Below are 17871 nucleotides of genomic sequence, written 5' to 3'. Positions count from 1 at the left end.
TATATTGCCTAATTTTATATCTGTTTATATATATAATGTTCTGGTCATTGACCAATTAAAAATATGGACTTTTAGCAAAAATTGTTAAAGCCATCCTTAATTAGATTTTAAAGTCAAAACTGTGATCTCAAATTAATTTTATTTCAGGGGACATATAGTGGAAAGCTTAGCATTCCCTGTACATTCGTTAAATATAGAAATACATATGGCATTCATATTTGATTGAACTGCTCTGTTAACAGTGGGCAATGGCCGTTCTCAGACTGGAACTGTTGCACCGACGATCAGATGTAAATCATCAGCGCCATCTCGTGTACGACGCTGCACATCGCAGGCCCATTGCCCTACAAAGTCTAACTGCAGTAACTACGCAAAGAGTAAAACTGAGAAAATTTGCTTTAAAGTGTTTTAATTGGCCAGCCAAATGGGTTATAGGTATAAAAATTACCTTATAAATACATGTACAATTAGTGCAATATCACTTATATACCTATAACCCATTTGACTGGCCAGTTAAAACACTTTAAAGCAATTTTTATCAGTTTTACCCTTTGCGTAGTTACTGCAGTTAGGCTTTGTAGGGTAACATAGTTCTGCTCTATTTTGGCTCAATGGATGCAAATGACAGTTTCTGTTCCATAATATAGTATTTTCGATACTATATGTACTTTCGGCCATTTTATTGTCCTGCTTTGATTCTCACATTATATTTAACGTGGATACAAGACCTGCACCACCGTGTAATTTCGGAGTTTTCCCTATTCCTGGAGAAGGAAGTTTACTTTGTATAAAATGCCATGTCTTGACAGCACATTTGCTTTCGCAGAGCCATTATCGCCGCCTTCTACGTCTTTTAAACCCGCGAAAGGAATCTTTAAATTATTTTGTCATTAGTGACTTCGAAGTGGAAACCACTATCACATAAGGTCGCTGCTCTGACCATGAATCTTCGAACCGGCTAAACTCATAAGATAATGAAATCCGAAAAGTATGACTGCATGGAGTCTTATAGGGATGATAGATAGAACAAGCTGTGCCAACTATGCTGAAACATTTTAAGTTACCATTAAGACGTAGTATACACTATATGCATTTTCGGTTCACTTCTTGGTGCTTTATAATGGGTGTTTTTACGTTATTTTCTGGATGTGACATTTCCAGTGTCGAATCACAATAAAGGCAAGGTGGCCCGTAAAATGAATTATTCAGCTTGCCTGAGTGTGCGGTGCATCATAGTTCATTGCTTAAACGCTCTTCTAATGTCCATTGTAATATCCATTGATGTGCATTGATGCATCAGGGTCCAAAGTGGAAAGCCAGACATAACTGGTTTAGTCCGCGCATTAAGGTTTCGTTTTACAAGCTTTTTTTTTTTGTAATCCGAGAATAAAGTGGTCTTGAACTGTAAGTACAGATTCAGTGCGTTTGTTCGATTACTCTTTTTTCATCTGGGAGCACAACAGTTTAGAGAAAGGCTTTTCAATGTTTTCCGGATCAACGATACCTCCAATGAATCATTAATGAACATTGTAAAAGTCATAATGGCCTGTCACTAATATCCATTAATGATCTCAGAACACTACTCGCAGTAGATTGATGGTTTCGCGTCGATGCCTAAGAGAATTCTTTAAATATGGCTAAAACTTAGTAGCATCTTATCTTCTTCTCAATACGGTGTAAGTACGGCACGCGTTGGGTGACCGGCTTTTTCGGCTCCCTGTGAAGGCATGACTTTTCCTCTTAGGAAATCAGCTTCAGGTATGATGTATATTTTTGTCTTGCCTGTTTTGAAATTTTGAGTTTATTTCCATGTACTTTTGGGGATACTAGAGTAGTGTATTTTGTGACTTTCTTTTTGACCTATCAGTTTTATGCGACATTTTTATTGCATGTTTGGTTTATTGCTTGGTTATGTGCTGTGATATTTCTACAATTTCTGCAACGTACCTAACAGCTGAGCAGTACAAAATTCATATACGGAGCTGTCCTTGGTGCTGATATTTGTCTCTCCTTGTTGCTGGAAGTTGCTCAGATCTCAACTGAAATTCTGAAAGATGTTGACAGTGTGTTCTTAAATTAAATTACACGTGCTTCCGTAACATTCCTGACACCTGGGCAGTGCAAAACTCGCGAGGAACTGTCCTTGGCTCTGAAATTGATATTTCCCTGTTGATGGAAGTTCCTCCGTTTTCGGTTGTAATTCTTAAAGTTGCTGACATTAAGAACTTCAACTGCACACAGTGCTTCACAAATTGTGTTCTAGTTTATGACTGAATTGTTGCATCTAGCACAGTATATTTTAAAGAAAATGTTTATATATGCGCGTTATAGTTGTAATTCACACCATATATTTTAACCGTTTTTCACGATGCTTATATAAGTTCAATTTTCCTTTTAGAATCACATTCTTTTAATTATTGAAGAGCATGTGTGAGAACAATGTGCATACGATTAAGGCAATATATGATTTGGGCGGTGCCTTGTCTTCAAATAAACCGGGTAGTTGTTTACATAAGTCACCTTATGTATTGAACGTTAAAAGCCTATTGCAATTTACGTATTTGACCATATTCTTGTAATCCATGGTCTATGCACCGTTGATATTGTTATTGAGCAATATATAGATGCTGCATAATCTTTGTTTGTTAATGTTTCGTTATTATTTACGGTTTTATTGTGAATGGGTGGCTTGTAACTGTAGGTGGCACCATTGTGACGGCTTTGCTTTGCTTATCCACGACGGATAAGAAACTAGAGGTACTACTATATGGTTGGAGGGCATTGTATTTCCATTGTAGAATTGAGCTTTTTCCTAATGTGATTCTTTGTTTACGCAGGTGTGGATCACACATTGTAGGATAAACCTAATTCATCCTACGTCCCCCTCCACAGCGGGGGAAAGGAGTTTGGGTAAACTCTGTCAATGCCACACTTGACTAGCGCGTGGTTGTCGCGCCTTCGCACGACTGGTGTCGAATGTTATGGATTTCTACAGTGTTTCTGTCACAGAATTTGCGTTGTTTTGTGCAATTGTTACTTGTACCTGGCAGCCAAAGTTGGGCAGGCTGTCGTATGCCATATATATGTAACATATTAGATATGGTAGCGCCCACCTACAGGTATGGTCTTTTGTGATGCTCTTTGACGAGCCTTATAGGCCAGTGTTAGATTTCCCATTTCCTAAAGAAATTAAGGTGCCCTTTGAATATGACCAATAAAAGCCCCAAAGTAGGCTACCCCTGATACATTTATCAGCGAAATTAAAATAAGCCAACTTATTGTCTTATATATTGTTTTGTCGTATGTTTAAGTCATTTGGCGGCTATAAGGAATGCAGTTTAACTGATTGTGATTTGTTTTGCCAGTAATTTTACTTTTTAAGTAATTGCAGATTTTCTGTTGCAATATATTTGACATGTGCTATTACAATTGTCATTATTTTTATTAGTTGGTATTGAGCAGCTGGACAAAATGTTGATGCACGTTGTCCAAGTCTTCTGATTGCGCTCTATGATTTGGTTTTGTACTGCTGCATGATTTCGTTTTGACAGTCGATGCCTTAGATATTTCGCATCAATTCCTTCGAACTGCTTTCTTGCACTGCTATGGTAACGGGTTGCTTAAAATGTAAGAGTAGGTGTAGCGTTTTCCTGTACGGTTGCCACATGCTCGTCCTTTTACCCTGAGATGGGGGAGATGAGAATAGGAATTGATGTTTCTGACGTATTTTTCGTCCTCAGCGCTGAACGAGTTTTCCTCGGCTGTTGCAGTGATCCTCAAGAGGTTTGTTACCCCGCGTGCCTGTGGGTGACTTAAACTAAGCTAAGCACCGTTGAGTAGTCGAGCACCCCGTGAAATTGGCAGGTTTTGCCAGAGACAGCATTTGATAACCACGGTCACGTTTGTTTGGGTGTCTGTTACAATGTTCTGTGCACCACGGCAGAAGGTGTTGAATAAATCTCGTGCTATTGGGCTCCCACAGAGCTCAGTAGTAGGTCTAACAGTAGGTAGAGCGTCACGCAGCCGGTGGTGTTTCCAGTACGGACCATATATCTAAGTGATTCATCTACCATAGTTTCAATTCCAGTGGGGTTTTATCGGTTATGCTAGTAGCGATTTGACACGCTGGGGAAGCCAGCTTTCCACCCGTACGGTTATTCGTCGAGAGTCCGCGGTCAGGGCAGAATTTTCAGAATTAGAAAAAAAAGCTTTTTTTTGTTCAGTTTATTGCCCTATCATGAATTTCGTCGTCTTCCACTTGGAAGTTGTATAAACCGAATTTGCGAGGATAGCCCCTTGCTTCCTTCACCGTTTGTGATTTCGCAATTTCTGCTGCGCGAAAGGGGGAAATTCATACGGAACATAGACAAGACCGTCAGTCCCACTCAAGCCGGACACCGCATTTGAAATGAATCATTGTCGCTAAGCCAAGAAACACAGACAGAAAATGTTCAGTGCATCGACCATTTCTATTTTCCATCTAACGGTAGTATTTATTTTCCTTGGCATTTTCACCCCTAACCAAAGCGTATATGTTGATTTTGTTAATATATTTATGTGGCGCCTTGCTTCAGTTGAGAGACATTAAGACGTAATAAACAATGTTCTCTCTCCGTCGACTAACAGGTGTTTTCCTGTCTGCGTATTAGAGGCAGTTCAGAGGCACCTGCGTTTCCCCCCCACATGTGCTGTCAACAGATTTTGTGGAGAGATGCACATCATTTGCGGCTTTTGTGAGAACATGATTGTTGTTTTTAGTTGCGAGCCTCAGAAGATGACATAGTTGCGAACACGGTGCTTTTGTTTCGGCAGTATTGCTGGTGTTTGTACTGTATGGATGGAGCTACTGCTTCTTGACATATTTCGTTGAAGACTTTTACGAGGAAAAAATGCGCCGATGCCGAGAGACGCCCAACACAGAAGCAAGTTTTACAACCAACAACCAGAACATATAAACCGGCTATTCAGTTTTTAAGGCATATTGGAAATACCAACGAAACGTGAATTTCAATGCGAAACCACAGTTGCTAAGTGAACGAAAAATGACTTCCTTACGCGTTTAGGCAATTGTGGATTTATTAGTTTCCGCGAGCGAGTTAAACATCCTTCGATCGGCTGGTCGCGGAAGGATATTTCTATATATTTTTTATCTGGAAGTTTTTTTAAACTATTAGGCCGTCAAACTGGCTATGGCTGCAGCGATCGCCAGCTCCCTCATTCGGCAGAAGAGGCAGGCTAGGGAGCGGGAGAAGTCGAATGTCTGCCGCTGCGTTAGCAGCCCCAACAAAACCAAAGGAACATGCGAGAAACCCAGCAGGCTGAGTGTTTTTTCACGGGTGAAACTCTTCGGCTCCAAGAAACGGAGGAGGAGACGACCAGGTCTGATGTTGACAGTATTTTGTGAACAGCATTTCATCATCACAATCATCATTAATGTTTTTGTTGTCATCAGTGTCATTCAGTCTTCGTAATCAATATTCCACGTCATAATTTGCTGTATTAAATGTTTGTTTCCAACAGACGCTATCGACTCTCCCCTGAGAAACAGACATAGCTATTAGAGTAGAACACTTTCTTTCAGTAGTATCGGTGAAGAATAGCCAATACCACAGCCAGGTAACAAAACTAATATTTCCTGTACTTCGACAACAGAAGAATTGAAAAAATGACGTCATATAACAGAATCGGAATACTCTCATTTAAGTTTGAGTTTAAATAATGAAATGGGTTTGGATATTTAACGCTTGCTATGTCAACCCTCTAAGTGTCTGGTCAGCGTTACATATTTCTATATTATTATTTTTTAATCGCATATGACCTGATTTGTGAACAGTAAGCATACTCAGGTACAATTGTATACTCAGTTCACTAATAACTATCCTTGCCAGCACATACAATTCATAAAATGTTCATACATACTCTGAACCTCTTGTGGCAGTGTTATTGTGCCATTAATGTATTCCAACATGACTTTGAGTGCAGTGTAAATTAGCTCCAAATAGCTTTGATATGTTGTTGTAGTTACTGTTTTTCGTCAGCTGTGTTTTATGATAAACTGTATGGGTGACCATTGTGACAGCAGTTTGTTTCTCTTGGTCGCACACAAACTTAACTTCTTCATAAAGCAATTACATACGGACGTATAACAGCGTCCGTTTTATGGTGCGTGTAGCTCTGATCTACTGTATGTTATTTACCAGCCACTCACTGATCAATATTTATGTATTAATGTCAATAGATGCTGCCAGGCTATCATCACTGATAACACTGCGTTGTGTACTACTAGGATTAATTGTTGACCATTCACACATTTTGACCTTCACGCAATGTTGCATGATATAAAAATAGCATTACTAATAGTAAATTGAGTCATCCTCTAAAACACGTTAGTGTTTATATTTCCTGATGAATAGCAGGTTGAAGTTGGGGTGACATAGAGAGGAGTCTACCGGGGCCTACAGAGTAGCACTTTGATTGGTAGATGGAGGGTCCAGGGGATTGATTTTCAGAGGAGAAAAATCCTCCATCTCAGGCTCAGGTGCCGCCAAATTATATAAATACTCTCCCTGTGCCTGTTGTTTAGTTACACACTGATTTTCTCATCAGAAGATCTTTGGTTAATCTTTTAGGCAGTAGATCCCTGAGAATGCATTTTGAATTAGTTAGCCATACAGCTGTTTTGTTTCTGTGATTCATGTCGGAGTCCTCCTCTTTTGGGAGTGTGAATTATCCATGCACCAAATCCATTTGAGCAGGCCTTCTCAAAGGTTCATTTAGAATCTTTGTTTGAAGATTTCATGTGTATATACCAGTGTATACGGTATCTCGTGTATATACCAGTGTATTTCTTCAGAGAAGCCCAAGCAGTCCCTTAGTGGCTCCCAGCCTTGCTGCCTCCTCCTCTGTTTGGCTTGGAGGAGGAGGGAGAGGTGGAAGGGGGGGGAGGGGGGGTGGAAGTGCTTACATAACAGACGTGTGTGCTTCAGTACCAGCAGCAAACCTTCACAACCTGCTTTCTGTTCAGAGGTCCCCAAACGGCTGCTTGCTACTGTGGCAGCGTCATTCAGGCTAGGGGGAGACCCCGCAAGTAACAGGCCCAAAAGACCGGTCCCCATCCCTCCCCACAAATACACTGCAACATTACACGCCGTCTTACACTCATCCCAAATACACAGGCGCAATGCATGCCGTCTTACACTAATCCCAAATACACAGCCACAATACATGCTGTCTTAAACTCAACCAAAATACGCAGTCACGATGCATGCTGTTTTATACTAATCCCAAATACACAGCCTCAATATATGCTGTCTCACACTCATGCCAAACCCTTTCCACTTGGACATTGAGTTATAGCAAAAATGTATGATTTACGTAGCTGTGCCCTTACTATGACAGATGTGGTTAATGTCTGTTAATAAATGAGTTGCTTTATTGTTTCATCGGCGTTTCATGATAGGAGAGACCCCTGGAGAATACTTTAGCCTGGCTTCAATGTTTCAGCATTTATGTCAGTGACATATAGAACTGCCTTTCACGGATGTTACTCCCAGGGGGAATATAAAAATGACCATTTGTAGGGGAATTAACATGGAATGAGCAGAGTTTTTTACACCTTGTGTGCTGGTTGGCAGATCTGCCATGATTATGGAAAGTACGGCGCTAGTGGGGTTTTTTTGGGAGAAGAGTTTTGCGTTCCTCGGTCGTGGCAGAACTCTCACAATCGAGTCAAAAACCAAACGCTTGAAAGGAGCGGCTGTCTCTGCCCTCGTTAAGTTTGAAACAAGAAGCGTGCGGTGCGGAGAACAATCAAAGCAACCTGGCAACCTTTGAGAAGGAATAAAAAAAGAGGGGGAGAACTGAAAGGGAGAGGAGATGAAAGGGAAGATGAAAGGCCTGGTAAACCGGTGTAAAGGACAGCACTCTGGCGGCCGAGAGCTGGAGTAAAGCGCGAGCTTCAGAAATGAAACAGGCTGGAGAGAGTTCCTCAGGTTCGGGTTTAATTATGCAGTGGGAATGGGACGCAAGCAGTACCCCACTTTCAGGGTTCTGATTGGTTATCGTTCCGCTCACTCCTCAGATTGAGTTAGCTGCAGATGCTGTTGAACGTTAGGCCAGTGTCATGAACAGACATGCTTCGGCACTTAAGAGCTTAATTTCATTCATTGTTTGGCTGGAGTCCACACCCCTTATTTTCAAACCCAAAATTGGTTTCTGGTTGAAAAGAAACCGCAAAAATCTGAAAATGCTGGCTGCTCTGTTTTAACAAATACAGGTCTTTGAATGAATTTACTGTACACACTGGGTGTAGCTGCAGCACCTGAAATGTGACTGCCAAAGCAGCATTTGTTATAAGGACATTTTTTTAACCGAGGTTATCATTTATCTGCATTCAATCAAATCTAACATAATGCAGCAATGATGAGAACAGGCCATTCAGCCCAACAATGCTCACCATTTTCCTCACTGAATTGTACCTAGCGCTCTGATTACCTACTGTACGAGCGAGATAGTATCTATTATAATTACTTAAACATGATTTTTTCCTGTCAGGATGTTGTACACAGTATATTCAATCATTTCTCACTGTGAGCAGAAGCCACTGTAGGCATCCTGTCTGTCCATAGTTCTGTAATGTGTGTGAGCCGCTCATTCTGGGTCAGTGTTGCGTTTACTGTGTGCTGCGTGTGCGCTGGCTGTTCTGACTGTAGATTTTAGCCTGTGCAGCTCTGGGAACCTGTGTTTTATAGCCTTTCCTGTCATACAGAAGAGCAGGAACTAACAGACTCCCCCTCTCTCTCTCCCTCCCTCCCTCCCTCTCTCTCTCTCCCTCTCCCCCTCTCTCTCTCTCTCTCTCCCTCCCTCCCTCCTGTCTGTGCAGAGCCCCAGCTGAAGGGGATAGTCACAAAGCTCTACAGTCGACAGGGCTTCCACCTGCAGCTGCAGGCCGATGGAACCATCGACGGGACTAAGGAGGAGGACAATGGCTTCAGTAAGTCTGCTCAGAAACACCACTGTGCTGATCTCCCACCCAGGTTCCCACTGTGTTACTGTTACTGTGTATGTGGACTCTGCACTTTTACAGGAGTTTTACTTGTATAGTGTGCCCTTGTTTTTACACAGGCCCGGGGTGTACTGTATCCTTCACATGCTGGATGCATATTGAATCTACCTTTCACTGTCGCTTTCATGTCTTTTAATCCCTACTTCTTTCTCTCTTTCTCTTTTCCTGCTTCTTTCACTCGCTCTGACCCTCCCCTTACCTGCTCACTCCCTTTCTTTCTGTCCACCCTTTTCCTGCTTTCTCTCTCTCTCTTGCTCTCACACTCCCTGTTCCCTATCAGTCTGTGCTGATTAATCTCATTTTCTCAGTATCCCTCTTTTTCCCATTCCTTCCATCCATTCCCAGTGAATGCCACCACCCCCTGTACCAATGAGTTCCCAAAGCATCGCTCTTCTGTGAGACTGGACCTTTAGACACAGACTAGAATGGACTGGGTGGAAAATGGACTCTGAACCTGGGGAACCCAGAAATTACTGCCAAATTATGACTCTTCAAAGATTCTGTCTCAAACTAGTATAAAAACGGAGACTGCCATAATTTGCACGTGTAATGCTGCTGCAAAGCTAGGATGGGCAGTCCTCATCCTAGAGTCTGAGTTGTTTCTGGGTTTTTGCAGCATCTAAATGATTCACATTTTTGATAATTGTGATCATCTGTTAGCTCAGTGAGTACAGGTGACCGTATGCTGATCAGTTAGCTCATTAGATCAAACGGATATTGGGTGAAACTTCCTTGTTCACCCGCACACTGTATCCCAGTAAAGTCCTGCACTTGCAACAGTGAAACGACCTGCACACCTGACACCGTGACCTGAACGCTGCCCTCCTTGATGCATGCAGCCCACGGAGTTGCTGGGTGAGGGGGTATGCCTCGCGCCTCTCCGCTGCAGTTTGTTTAGATTGCACATCTGATTCAGGCAGATGGTGCGCTGAGCAGATGGGACGGCTCCCTTTGCCTTTGTCAGGGGCATAAATCGAGCGCTGAAAACAGACTGCCTTTAATGCCGTCACACATGTTTACAATTTTGTGTAACTTGCTGTCAGATGGGCGTTTATATTCCTTCTTTTAAATTTAAACTGCTTCGTTTTATTTGGCATACACAGAGAGAGAGATAGAGAGAATGATTTGATTTTGATGAAATCAACTCAGAAATGAGAATGTCTTATATTCAGAAGTGTACTGTCTCTCCCCGGTGAAAAACCCTGTCATCAATTACAGTGTACTCTACTACAGTAGAGAGACACATTTCATTCCCGAGGCATCACTCCAGGTACATTTCAGTCCAGTAATTAATCAGAAAGCCAGCAGATTGACAGCTCACGATGCTGAAGTGCTTTAAGCCAGGGAAGGTGCCAGGGAATGGGGTGGCATGACAGCTATCCAGGGAAAGTGTTCATTTAATTTAATCCAGGTGAATGAAGGCACGGCAGTCAGGCACTGCCACTATTCAAATGTCTTCTGAAGCCCCGCCCCCACACACCTACTCTTATAGAAAATCACACATCGAAAGCAACATAACCTGTACAACTGTTACAGGTTATGTCACCTTGACAACTGGCTGGCTTACTTAACTGGGAAGAGGCTCTTCCTGGTGTTAACACCCACTTTATATGGCATTCATGTGCATAGGGGTAACCCCATAACCACCCGGCTTTATGGGGCTGCAACCCTATTAAAGGGAAAGCGCTCGTTATGCCATTGAGTGGTGGCTGAGTGTGATGACACAGACTGTCTGAACCACGTGGGGTCCATCTGGAAACACAGCAGATATTTAAGCCAGTCCCTCACACTCGCTCCACACCTTTACCGCTCCTTGTCGGTCCGCGGTTGTAGAGCTTCGTTGCTCACGTGTTGAGAAGCTTTGTTATGTAACTACTAGCCTCCGTTTTTTACCCTGAACGTGTTTATTTCTGAAGACGAAATTAAAAAGCTACTGGAAAAGGAAGGGAAAAAAAAGTGAGGTTTTTTTTTTTTTTTTTTGCACTGTTCCAAAAATAGCGTTGTTAGGAGCCCTGGTGCTCTTGTCTCCATGGCGACGGCAGCGCAGGTCCTTTTGGAGCTCTTGGTGTCAGTTGGTGTCGGTGTGATGGTGGGAGAAGGTCTTCTCAAACTAAGGCACACCAACACACACACACACGCACACGCACACGCACACACACGCACACACGCACACACACACACGCACACACGCACGCACACACGCACACACCACACGCACACACACACACACACACACACACACACGCACACACACACACACACACGCCAACGCACACACACAGCACACACACACGCACACACGCACACACACACGCACACGCACGCACACACACACACACACACGCACGCACACACACACACACACATTCATAAACATATGAACACAGACTGTAATCTGACGATTAAGTGTACTCTTTACAACTGAGAAACGTTCTGAGAGCGGCCAGCAGCATTTAAATTGAAGTGCTCTAGCGAAAACAAAAAGTAATGTGAATAATTGGATAATTGGTCACCCATTTTACAAAACAGCAGGTAAACACTTATCAAAGTGAAATATTTGCGGATTAATCACAGGCAGTCCTGGTGTTTGATTTCTGTACTTTTTCACCTAATTTCCTGAAATTCACTTGTCAGTGTTTTGAGAGACGGTGGGTTTGTGCTTTTGTTTATTTGCTGAAGTAACTCAGAGTAAATCCCTTCTCCAAGAGAACACTGGCCGTGTTGTTTCCCTCACCTGAAGCCTCTGAATGGCATGCCCATGTCCTTGGCCAGTACATTGTACTACATTGCTGCCAGCAAACAGTATGACCTTTTTTTTGTAACTACAGTTTTCAACGGAAAATAAAAATAATTGATAGCAAAAAACAAAACATCCTGGCATATCCCTTGTGCACCATGTGCCATGTAGTGATGAAGTTGATGATGAGGAGATGATGTGGGGCGATAATTGGATTGGGATTAAAGTAGGTGCACTAAACTGACAGTTCAGATTTTTGTTCTCTGAGAGGAGTGTGCTGGAGATGGTGTACGGGCTGGAGATGGGTGCTGGGGGATGGGGGGGGGGTCTGATGGGTGCCACCATTTCCTTAAAATACAGACTTCTTCTGTAATAATGAGTAAATATTTGCATTGCATGTCAAACCCATACAGAACATAATTTATTTTATATTTTCATTTCTGTTTGACATTTGGAGAACTTTAATGCAAAGTAACATTTCCAAAGGTCTCAGAGGTACAGAATTTTTCTTTTTATTAGGCACTCAAACACAGTGAATAACTTGTAACTTCTAACAAACAGGAAGTAATATATTTTCTTGTATTTTTTATTTGCGTCTTCTTGAGATGGAAAGACTGGTTGGAAAGGAGGTTTGTTGTGAGTTTGTTGATGGTGACTGTCGCCATATAGAAATGGGTGGGTGGTTCTGTTTATGGCTGTAGTCTATCAGGACAGAAACTGTTGTTGCTGTTAAACATGCACCACACACACTCATTGTACATTTAAAACATGTACTCTATATTACAGTACATTTACTTGGCAGACGCTTTTATCCAAAGCGACGCACAATAAGTGCATATCGAAGGTCGTTGGAACAACTACAAAACACAGATTCCATAAGATACAATACTCATTGTGTAACAGTCATTCATAGCCATGAACACATTAAGTCCAGTTCTCGCCGTGAACATTTCTCTGACCTTACCTATGCTAAGTCAAACTAGGAGGCATGACAAGCTACAACATCCAGACAGTGATTAAAAATTGCAATTAGTGTTGGATGGAGGTACATGTAACATGAAAGTGGCACAGGAGGTGCATGTGTAGCATGAAAGAGTGGGGATTTTAAGAGATAAAATCTTTGTCAGAAGTGGGATTCGAACCCACGCCTCTATTCAGAGACCAGAACACCCATGTAAGTGGAAGGCAGAACACCTTGAGTCTGGCGCCTTAGACCGCTCGGCCATCCTGACACAGTGTCTGTTGTCCTGGGGCTGCATACACATTGCTGGGCTGCCTTCTTACTGCCATCTAGTGGTGGAGCAATTGTACAGTACTGAGTTTTGGGGGAGCTGCTCAGGCAGTCAGTAGGGGAGTGAGGGACATGTCCTTTTCTTGGGCTGTTACTCACAGCCAGTAATGTTTTCAATATTGTTTGATGTCATTTCTTTTCATCATACATATTTTGATTATCAGGACAGAGACTGTTATTGTTGTTAAAGCATGTGCCACACACACATTGCACATTTAAAACATCTACTCTATATTACTTTACTTTTATTAGGCAGTCGCTTTTATCCAAAGTGACATACAATAAGTGCGTATCCAAGGTTATTGGTACAACTACAAAACACAGATTCCATAAGGTACAATACTGCTTTTGTAACAGTTATTCATAGCCGTGAACACAATAAGTCCAGTTCGCACAGTAAACATTATTTAGACCTGACCTATGCTAAGTCAAACTAGGAGGCATGACAAGCTACAACATCGAGACAATAATGCAAAGTACAATTAATGCTGGATGGAGGTACATGTAACATGAAAGTGGCACAGGAGGTGCATGTGTAGCATGAAAGAGTGGGAATTTTAAGAGATAAAATCTTTGTCAGAAGTGGGATTTGAACCCACGCCTCCATTCAGAGACCAGAACACCCATGTAAGTGGAAGGCAGAACACCTTGAGTCTGGCGCCTTAGACCGCTCGGCCATCCTGACACAATGGCTGCTATCCTGGGGCTGCATACACATTGCTGGGTCACCTTATTACCGCCACCTAGTGGTGGAGCAATTGTACAGTACTGAGTTTTGGGGGAGCTGCTCAGGCAGTCAGTAGGGGAGTGAGGGACATGTCCCTTTCTTGGGCTGTTACTCACAGCCAGTAATGTTTTCAATATTGTTTGATGTCATTTCTTTTCATCATACATATTTTGATTATCAGGATAGAAACTGTTATTGCTTTTAAAGCATGTGCCACACACACATTGCACATTCAAAACATGTACTTTATATTACTTTACTTTTATTAGGCAGTCGCTTTTATCCAAAGTGACATACAATAAGTGCGTATCCAAGGTTATTGGTACAACTACAAAACACAGATTCAATAAGGTACAATACTGATTTTGTAACAGTCATTCATAGCAATGAACACAATAAGTCCAGTTCGCACAGTAAACATTATTTAGACCTAACCTATGCTCAGTCAAACTAGAAGGCATGAGAAGCTACAACATCCAGACAGTAATGCAAAGTACAATAAGTGCTGGATGGAGGTACATGTAACATGAAAGTGGCACAGGAGGTACATGTGTAGCATGAAAGAGTGGGAATTTTAAGAGATAAAATCTTTGTCAGAAGTGGGATTTGAACCCACGCCTCCATTCAGAGACCAGAACACCCATGTAAGTGGAAGGCAGAACACCTTGAGTCTGGCGCCTTAGACCGCTCGGCCATCCTGACACAGTGTCTATTCTCCTGGGGCTGCATACACATTGCTGGGCCGCCTTCTTACTGCCATCTAGTGGTGGAGCAATTGTACAGTACTGAGTTTTGGGGGAGCTGCTCAGGCAGTCAGTAGGGGAGTGAGGGACATGTCCCTTTCTTGGGCTGTTACTCAGTCAGTAATGTTTTCAGTATTGTTTGATGCCATTTCTTTTCATCATACATATTTTGATTATCAGGATAGAAACTGTTATTGCTTTTAAAGCATGTGCCACACACACATTGCACATTTAAAACATCTACTCTATATTACTTTACTTTTATTAGGCAGTCGCTTTTATCCAAAGTGACATACAATAAGTGCGTATCCAAGGTCGTTGGAACAACTGCAAAACACAGATTCCATAAGGTACAATACTCATTGTGTAACAGTCATTCATAGCCATGAACACAATAAATCCAGTTTGCGCAGTAAACATTACTCTGACCTAACCTATGCTAAGTCAAACTAGGAGGCATGACAAGCTACAACATCAAGACAGTGATTAAAAAGTGCAATAAGTGCTGGATGGAGGTACATGTAACATGAAAGTGGCACAGGAGGTGCATGTGTAGCTTGAAAGAGTGGGGATTTTAAGAGATAAAATCTTTGTCAGAAGTGGGATTTGAACCCACGCCTCCATTCGGAGACCAGAACACCCATGTAAGTGGAAGGCAGCACACCTTGAGTCTGGCGCCTTAGACCGCTCGGCCATCCTGACACAGTGTCTGCTTTCCTGGTGCTGCATACACATTGCTGGGCCGCCTTCTTACTGCCATCTAGTGGTGGAGCAGTTGTACAGTACTGAGTTTTGGGGGAGCTGCTCAGGCAGTCAGTAGGGGAGTGAGGGACATGTCCCTTTCTTGGGCTGTTACTCACAGTCAGTAATGTTTTCAGTCTTGTTTGATGCCATTTCTTTTCATCATACATATTTTGATTATCAGGACAGAGACTGTTATTGCTGTTAAAGCATGTGCCACACACACATTGCACATTTAAAACATCTACTCTATATTACTTTACTTTTATTAGGCAGTCGCTTTTATCCAAAGTGTCATACAATAAGTGCGTATCCAATGTCGTTGGTACAACTACAAAACACAGATTCCATAAGGTACAATACTGATTTTGTAACAGTCATTCATAGCCATGAACACAATAAGTCCAGTTCGCACAGTAAACATTATTTAGACCTTACCTATGCTAAGTCAAACTAGAAGGCATGAGAAGCTACAACATCCAGACAGTAATGCAAAGTACAATTAGTGTTGGATGGAGGTACATGTAACATGAAAGTGGCACAGGAGGTACATGTGTAGCATGAAAGAGTGGGAATTTTAAGAGATAAAATCTTTGTCAGAAGTGGGATTTGAACCCACGCCTCCATTCGGAGACCAGAACACCCATGTAAGTGGAAGGCAGAACACCTTGAGTCTGGCGCCTTAGACCGCTCGGCCATCCTGACACAATGTCTGCTTTTTGGGGGAGCTGCTCAGGCAGTCGGTAGGGGAGTGAGGGACATGTCCCTTTCATGGGCTGTTACTCACAGCCGGAAATGTTTTCAGTATTGTTTGATGTCATTTCTTTTCATCGTACATATTTTGATTTACTGTCATCAGACACTTTCACTGAGAGCCACCATTTTTGCAGTAGCCTGTCCATCTCTCTTCCCCCACTGGTAATAGCTATTGTGTGGGAATGGGCAGGCTGGCAGGTTTTTGGCTAGCAGGTTGACAGCCGGACAAAGTTCTGCTGTGCTTTGGCAGTGCGTACAGTGCTGGGCAGAGCCTGGTCTTGTCTCAGCACGCTAACCGCCTTTATAAACAGAATCAGGCAGAGAAAAGGCCTGTGGGAAGGGACCTCCTCAATGCCCCCCGCCCTTATTCCTGCCTGCCTGGTAAAGTGTGACGGGTGGTAGAGTGGTCACAGAAGAACACAGATTAAATGCCTTACACTATCGCCCTGTGATGCAGTGGCTGTCCCCTCTTCTTTGCAGGGTTGCCCTGTGATGTCATGTCTGTATCCGCCCTCTTCGCAGGGATTCCTCCTCCCCCCCTTAGCGGTCTTCCCCCGTGATGCTGTGACTAACCCCGCCTCCGTGTCCCCTCTCCGCAGCCATGTTCAACCTCATCCCCGTGGGGCTCCGCGTGGTGGCCATCCAGGGCGTGCAGACCAAGCTCTACCTGGCCATGAACAGCGAGGGCTACCTGTACACGTCGGTAAGTCCCCCCGTGCCCTGGCTGGGCCCCTGCACTCAGGCGACGGGAACGGGTGGTGGTTCTTGAAGGAGAGGGTGGAGTTTGGTAAAAAAAAAAAAGTAAACTCCATGGCTTTTCCTATTGGCTGGTCTTTGATGTCGGAACCGGCACGGAGCACAGCGCGTTCTCGGCGTTGAGGTGAAGGAGCCGCTCTGTTTGTCGGGGCAGATCTCAGCTGAGTGACGGTCACCTGACCTCGCCCGGCGCCAGACGCGCCTGAGCGCCGACCTTCGACGCTCCGTCAGACCCCAGACGCCGCGCCGCGCGGTCGCTTCCGGCAGCTGCGCCGAGGCAATCGGTCCCTACGCCAGCCCTTACCCTGGCATCACCCGTCTGCCCGCCGCCGCGGTGGGGTGTGTGTGTGCTAGAATGCCTGACCTTCTGTGTTATTCACCCTCGTTCGTCCCCACATCCTCAATCACTCGACTGACCCAGAAATTTACATTTTAAAACACTTCCTTTTATTTTCCCTCTAAATTGCTACTAAATTATAGATCTTTCTTAATACTGTAGCTGTGCGTTTTGTACCTCATGTGACTGCCTTGGGGAGATACTTGAATGTGCAAAACACACACCATTCAAGAACAATAAATTATCTATCTATCGATCTGTCTGTCTATCTGTCTATCCAGATGTCCTTCTGTCTGTCCATCCATCCATCTGTCCATCCATCCATATCCATCCTCCAATTAACAGTCTGCTTCAGATCCTGACTCCATCACATCAGCCAAAATGCCTGTTCCACTGATTTTCGAAGCTTACAGTGTAGGTGGTGTACTACTGAAATTTCTTTTGGAATGGATGGCAGGCATGTTTTTCCATTTTGGGCAGATTCCTGGCTTGTTATATTAGGGCATCAGCAGTTCACATAGCAGGATACCTGGTGGGAGGAAAAAGCACAGGGATGTTTTAAGTGTGAGCAGTCATCCTTTCAAATATTCGCATGTGAGAATCTCCTGTATGTAAATTTCCATTTGGCAGATGCGAGGTTACGTTTTTACATGAATCCATTTATAAACTTGGATATTTACTGAAACAATTCAGGATAAATACCCTGTTCAAGGGTACAA

General features: G+C 43.2%; 1 protein-coding gene and 5 non-coding genes across 10 annotated transcripts in view; 1 reads left to right on the top strand and 5 right to left on the bottom strand.

Annotated features, from left to right (window-relative positions):
- fgf13a (fibroblast growth factor 13a) overlaps positions 1–17871 on the top strand; it is a 125218-nt gene that overhangs the window by 88017 nt on the left and 19330 nt on the right. For 4 of the 5 annotated variants that reach the window (XM_064329187.1, XM_064329186.1, XM_064329185.1 and 1 more), the window contains 2 exons: positions 8882–8992; positions 16659–16762. In XM_064329187.1, the coding sequence (XP_064185257.1) occupies positions 8882–8992; positions 16659–16762 (215 nt within the window). Of the gene's footprint in view, positions 1–3546; positions 5380–8881; positions 8993–16658; positions 16763–17871 lie in introns of those variants that run through there. The other variant, XM_064329188.1, reaches the window with a different exon arrangement.
- Positions 12923–13033, bottom strand: trnal-caa (transfer RNA leucine (anticodon CAA)). Its single transcript has 2 exons — positions 12996–13033; positions 12923–12968 (listed from the first exon to the last, which is right to left on the bottom strand). It is a non-coding gene; the product is annotated as a tRNA-Leu (tRNA).
- trnal-caa (transfer RNA leucine (anticodon CAA)) lies at positions 13667–13777 on the bottom strand. Its single transcript has 2 exons — positions 13740–13777; positions 13667–13712 (listed from the first exon to the last, which is right to left on the bottom strand). It is a non-coding gene; the product is annotated as a tRNA-Leu (tRNA).
- Positions 14411–14521, bottom strand: trnal-caa (transfer RNA leucine (anticodon CAA)). Its single transcript has 2 exons — positions 14484–14521; positions 14411–14456 (listed from the first exon to the last, which is right to left on the bottom strand). It is a non-coding gene; the product is annotated as a tRNA-Leu (tRNA).
- Positions 15154–15264, bottom strand: trnal-caa (transfer RNA leucine (anticodon CAA)). The gene is made up of 2 exons: positions 15227–15264; positions 15154–15199 (listed from the first exon to the last, which is right to left on the bottom strand). It is a non-coding gene; the product is annotated as a tRNA-Leu (tRNA).
- On the bottom strand, positions 15898–16008 carry trnal-caa (transfer RNA leucine (anticodon CAA)). The gene is made up of 2 exons: positions 15971–16008; positions 15898–15943 (listed from the first exon to the last, which is right to left on the bottom strand). It is a non-coding gene; the product is annotated as a tRNA-Leu (tRNA).

The sequence above is a fragment of the Anguilla rostrata genome, chromosome 3 (assembly GCF_018555375.3).
Source record: "Anguilla rostrata isolate EN2019 chromosome 3, ASM1855537v3, whole genome shotgun sequence".
NCBI classification, from domain to species: Eukaryota; Metazoa; Chordata; class Actinopteri; order Anguilliformes; family Anguillidae; genus Anguilla; species Anguilla rostrata.
Note: the sequence above shows the minus strand (reverse complement) of the source record. Positions and strands in the feature narration are given on the sequence as shown.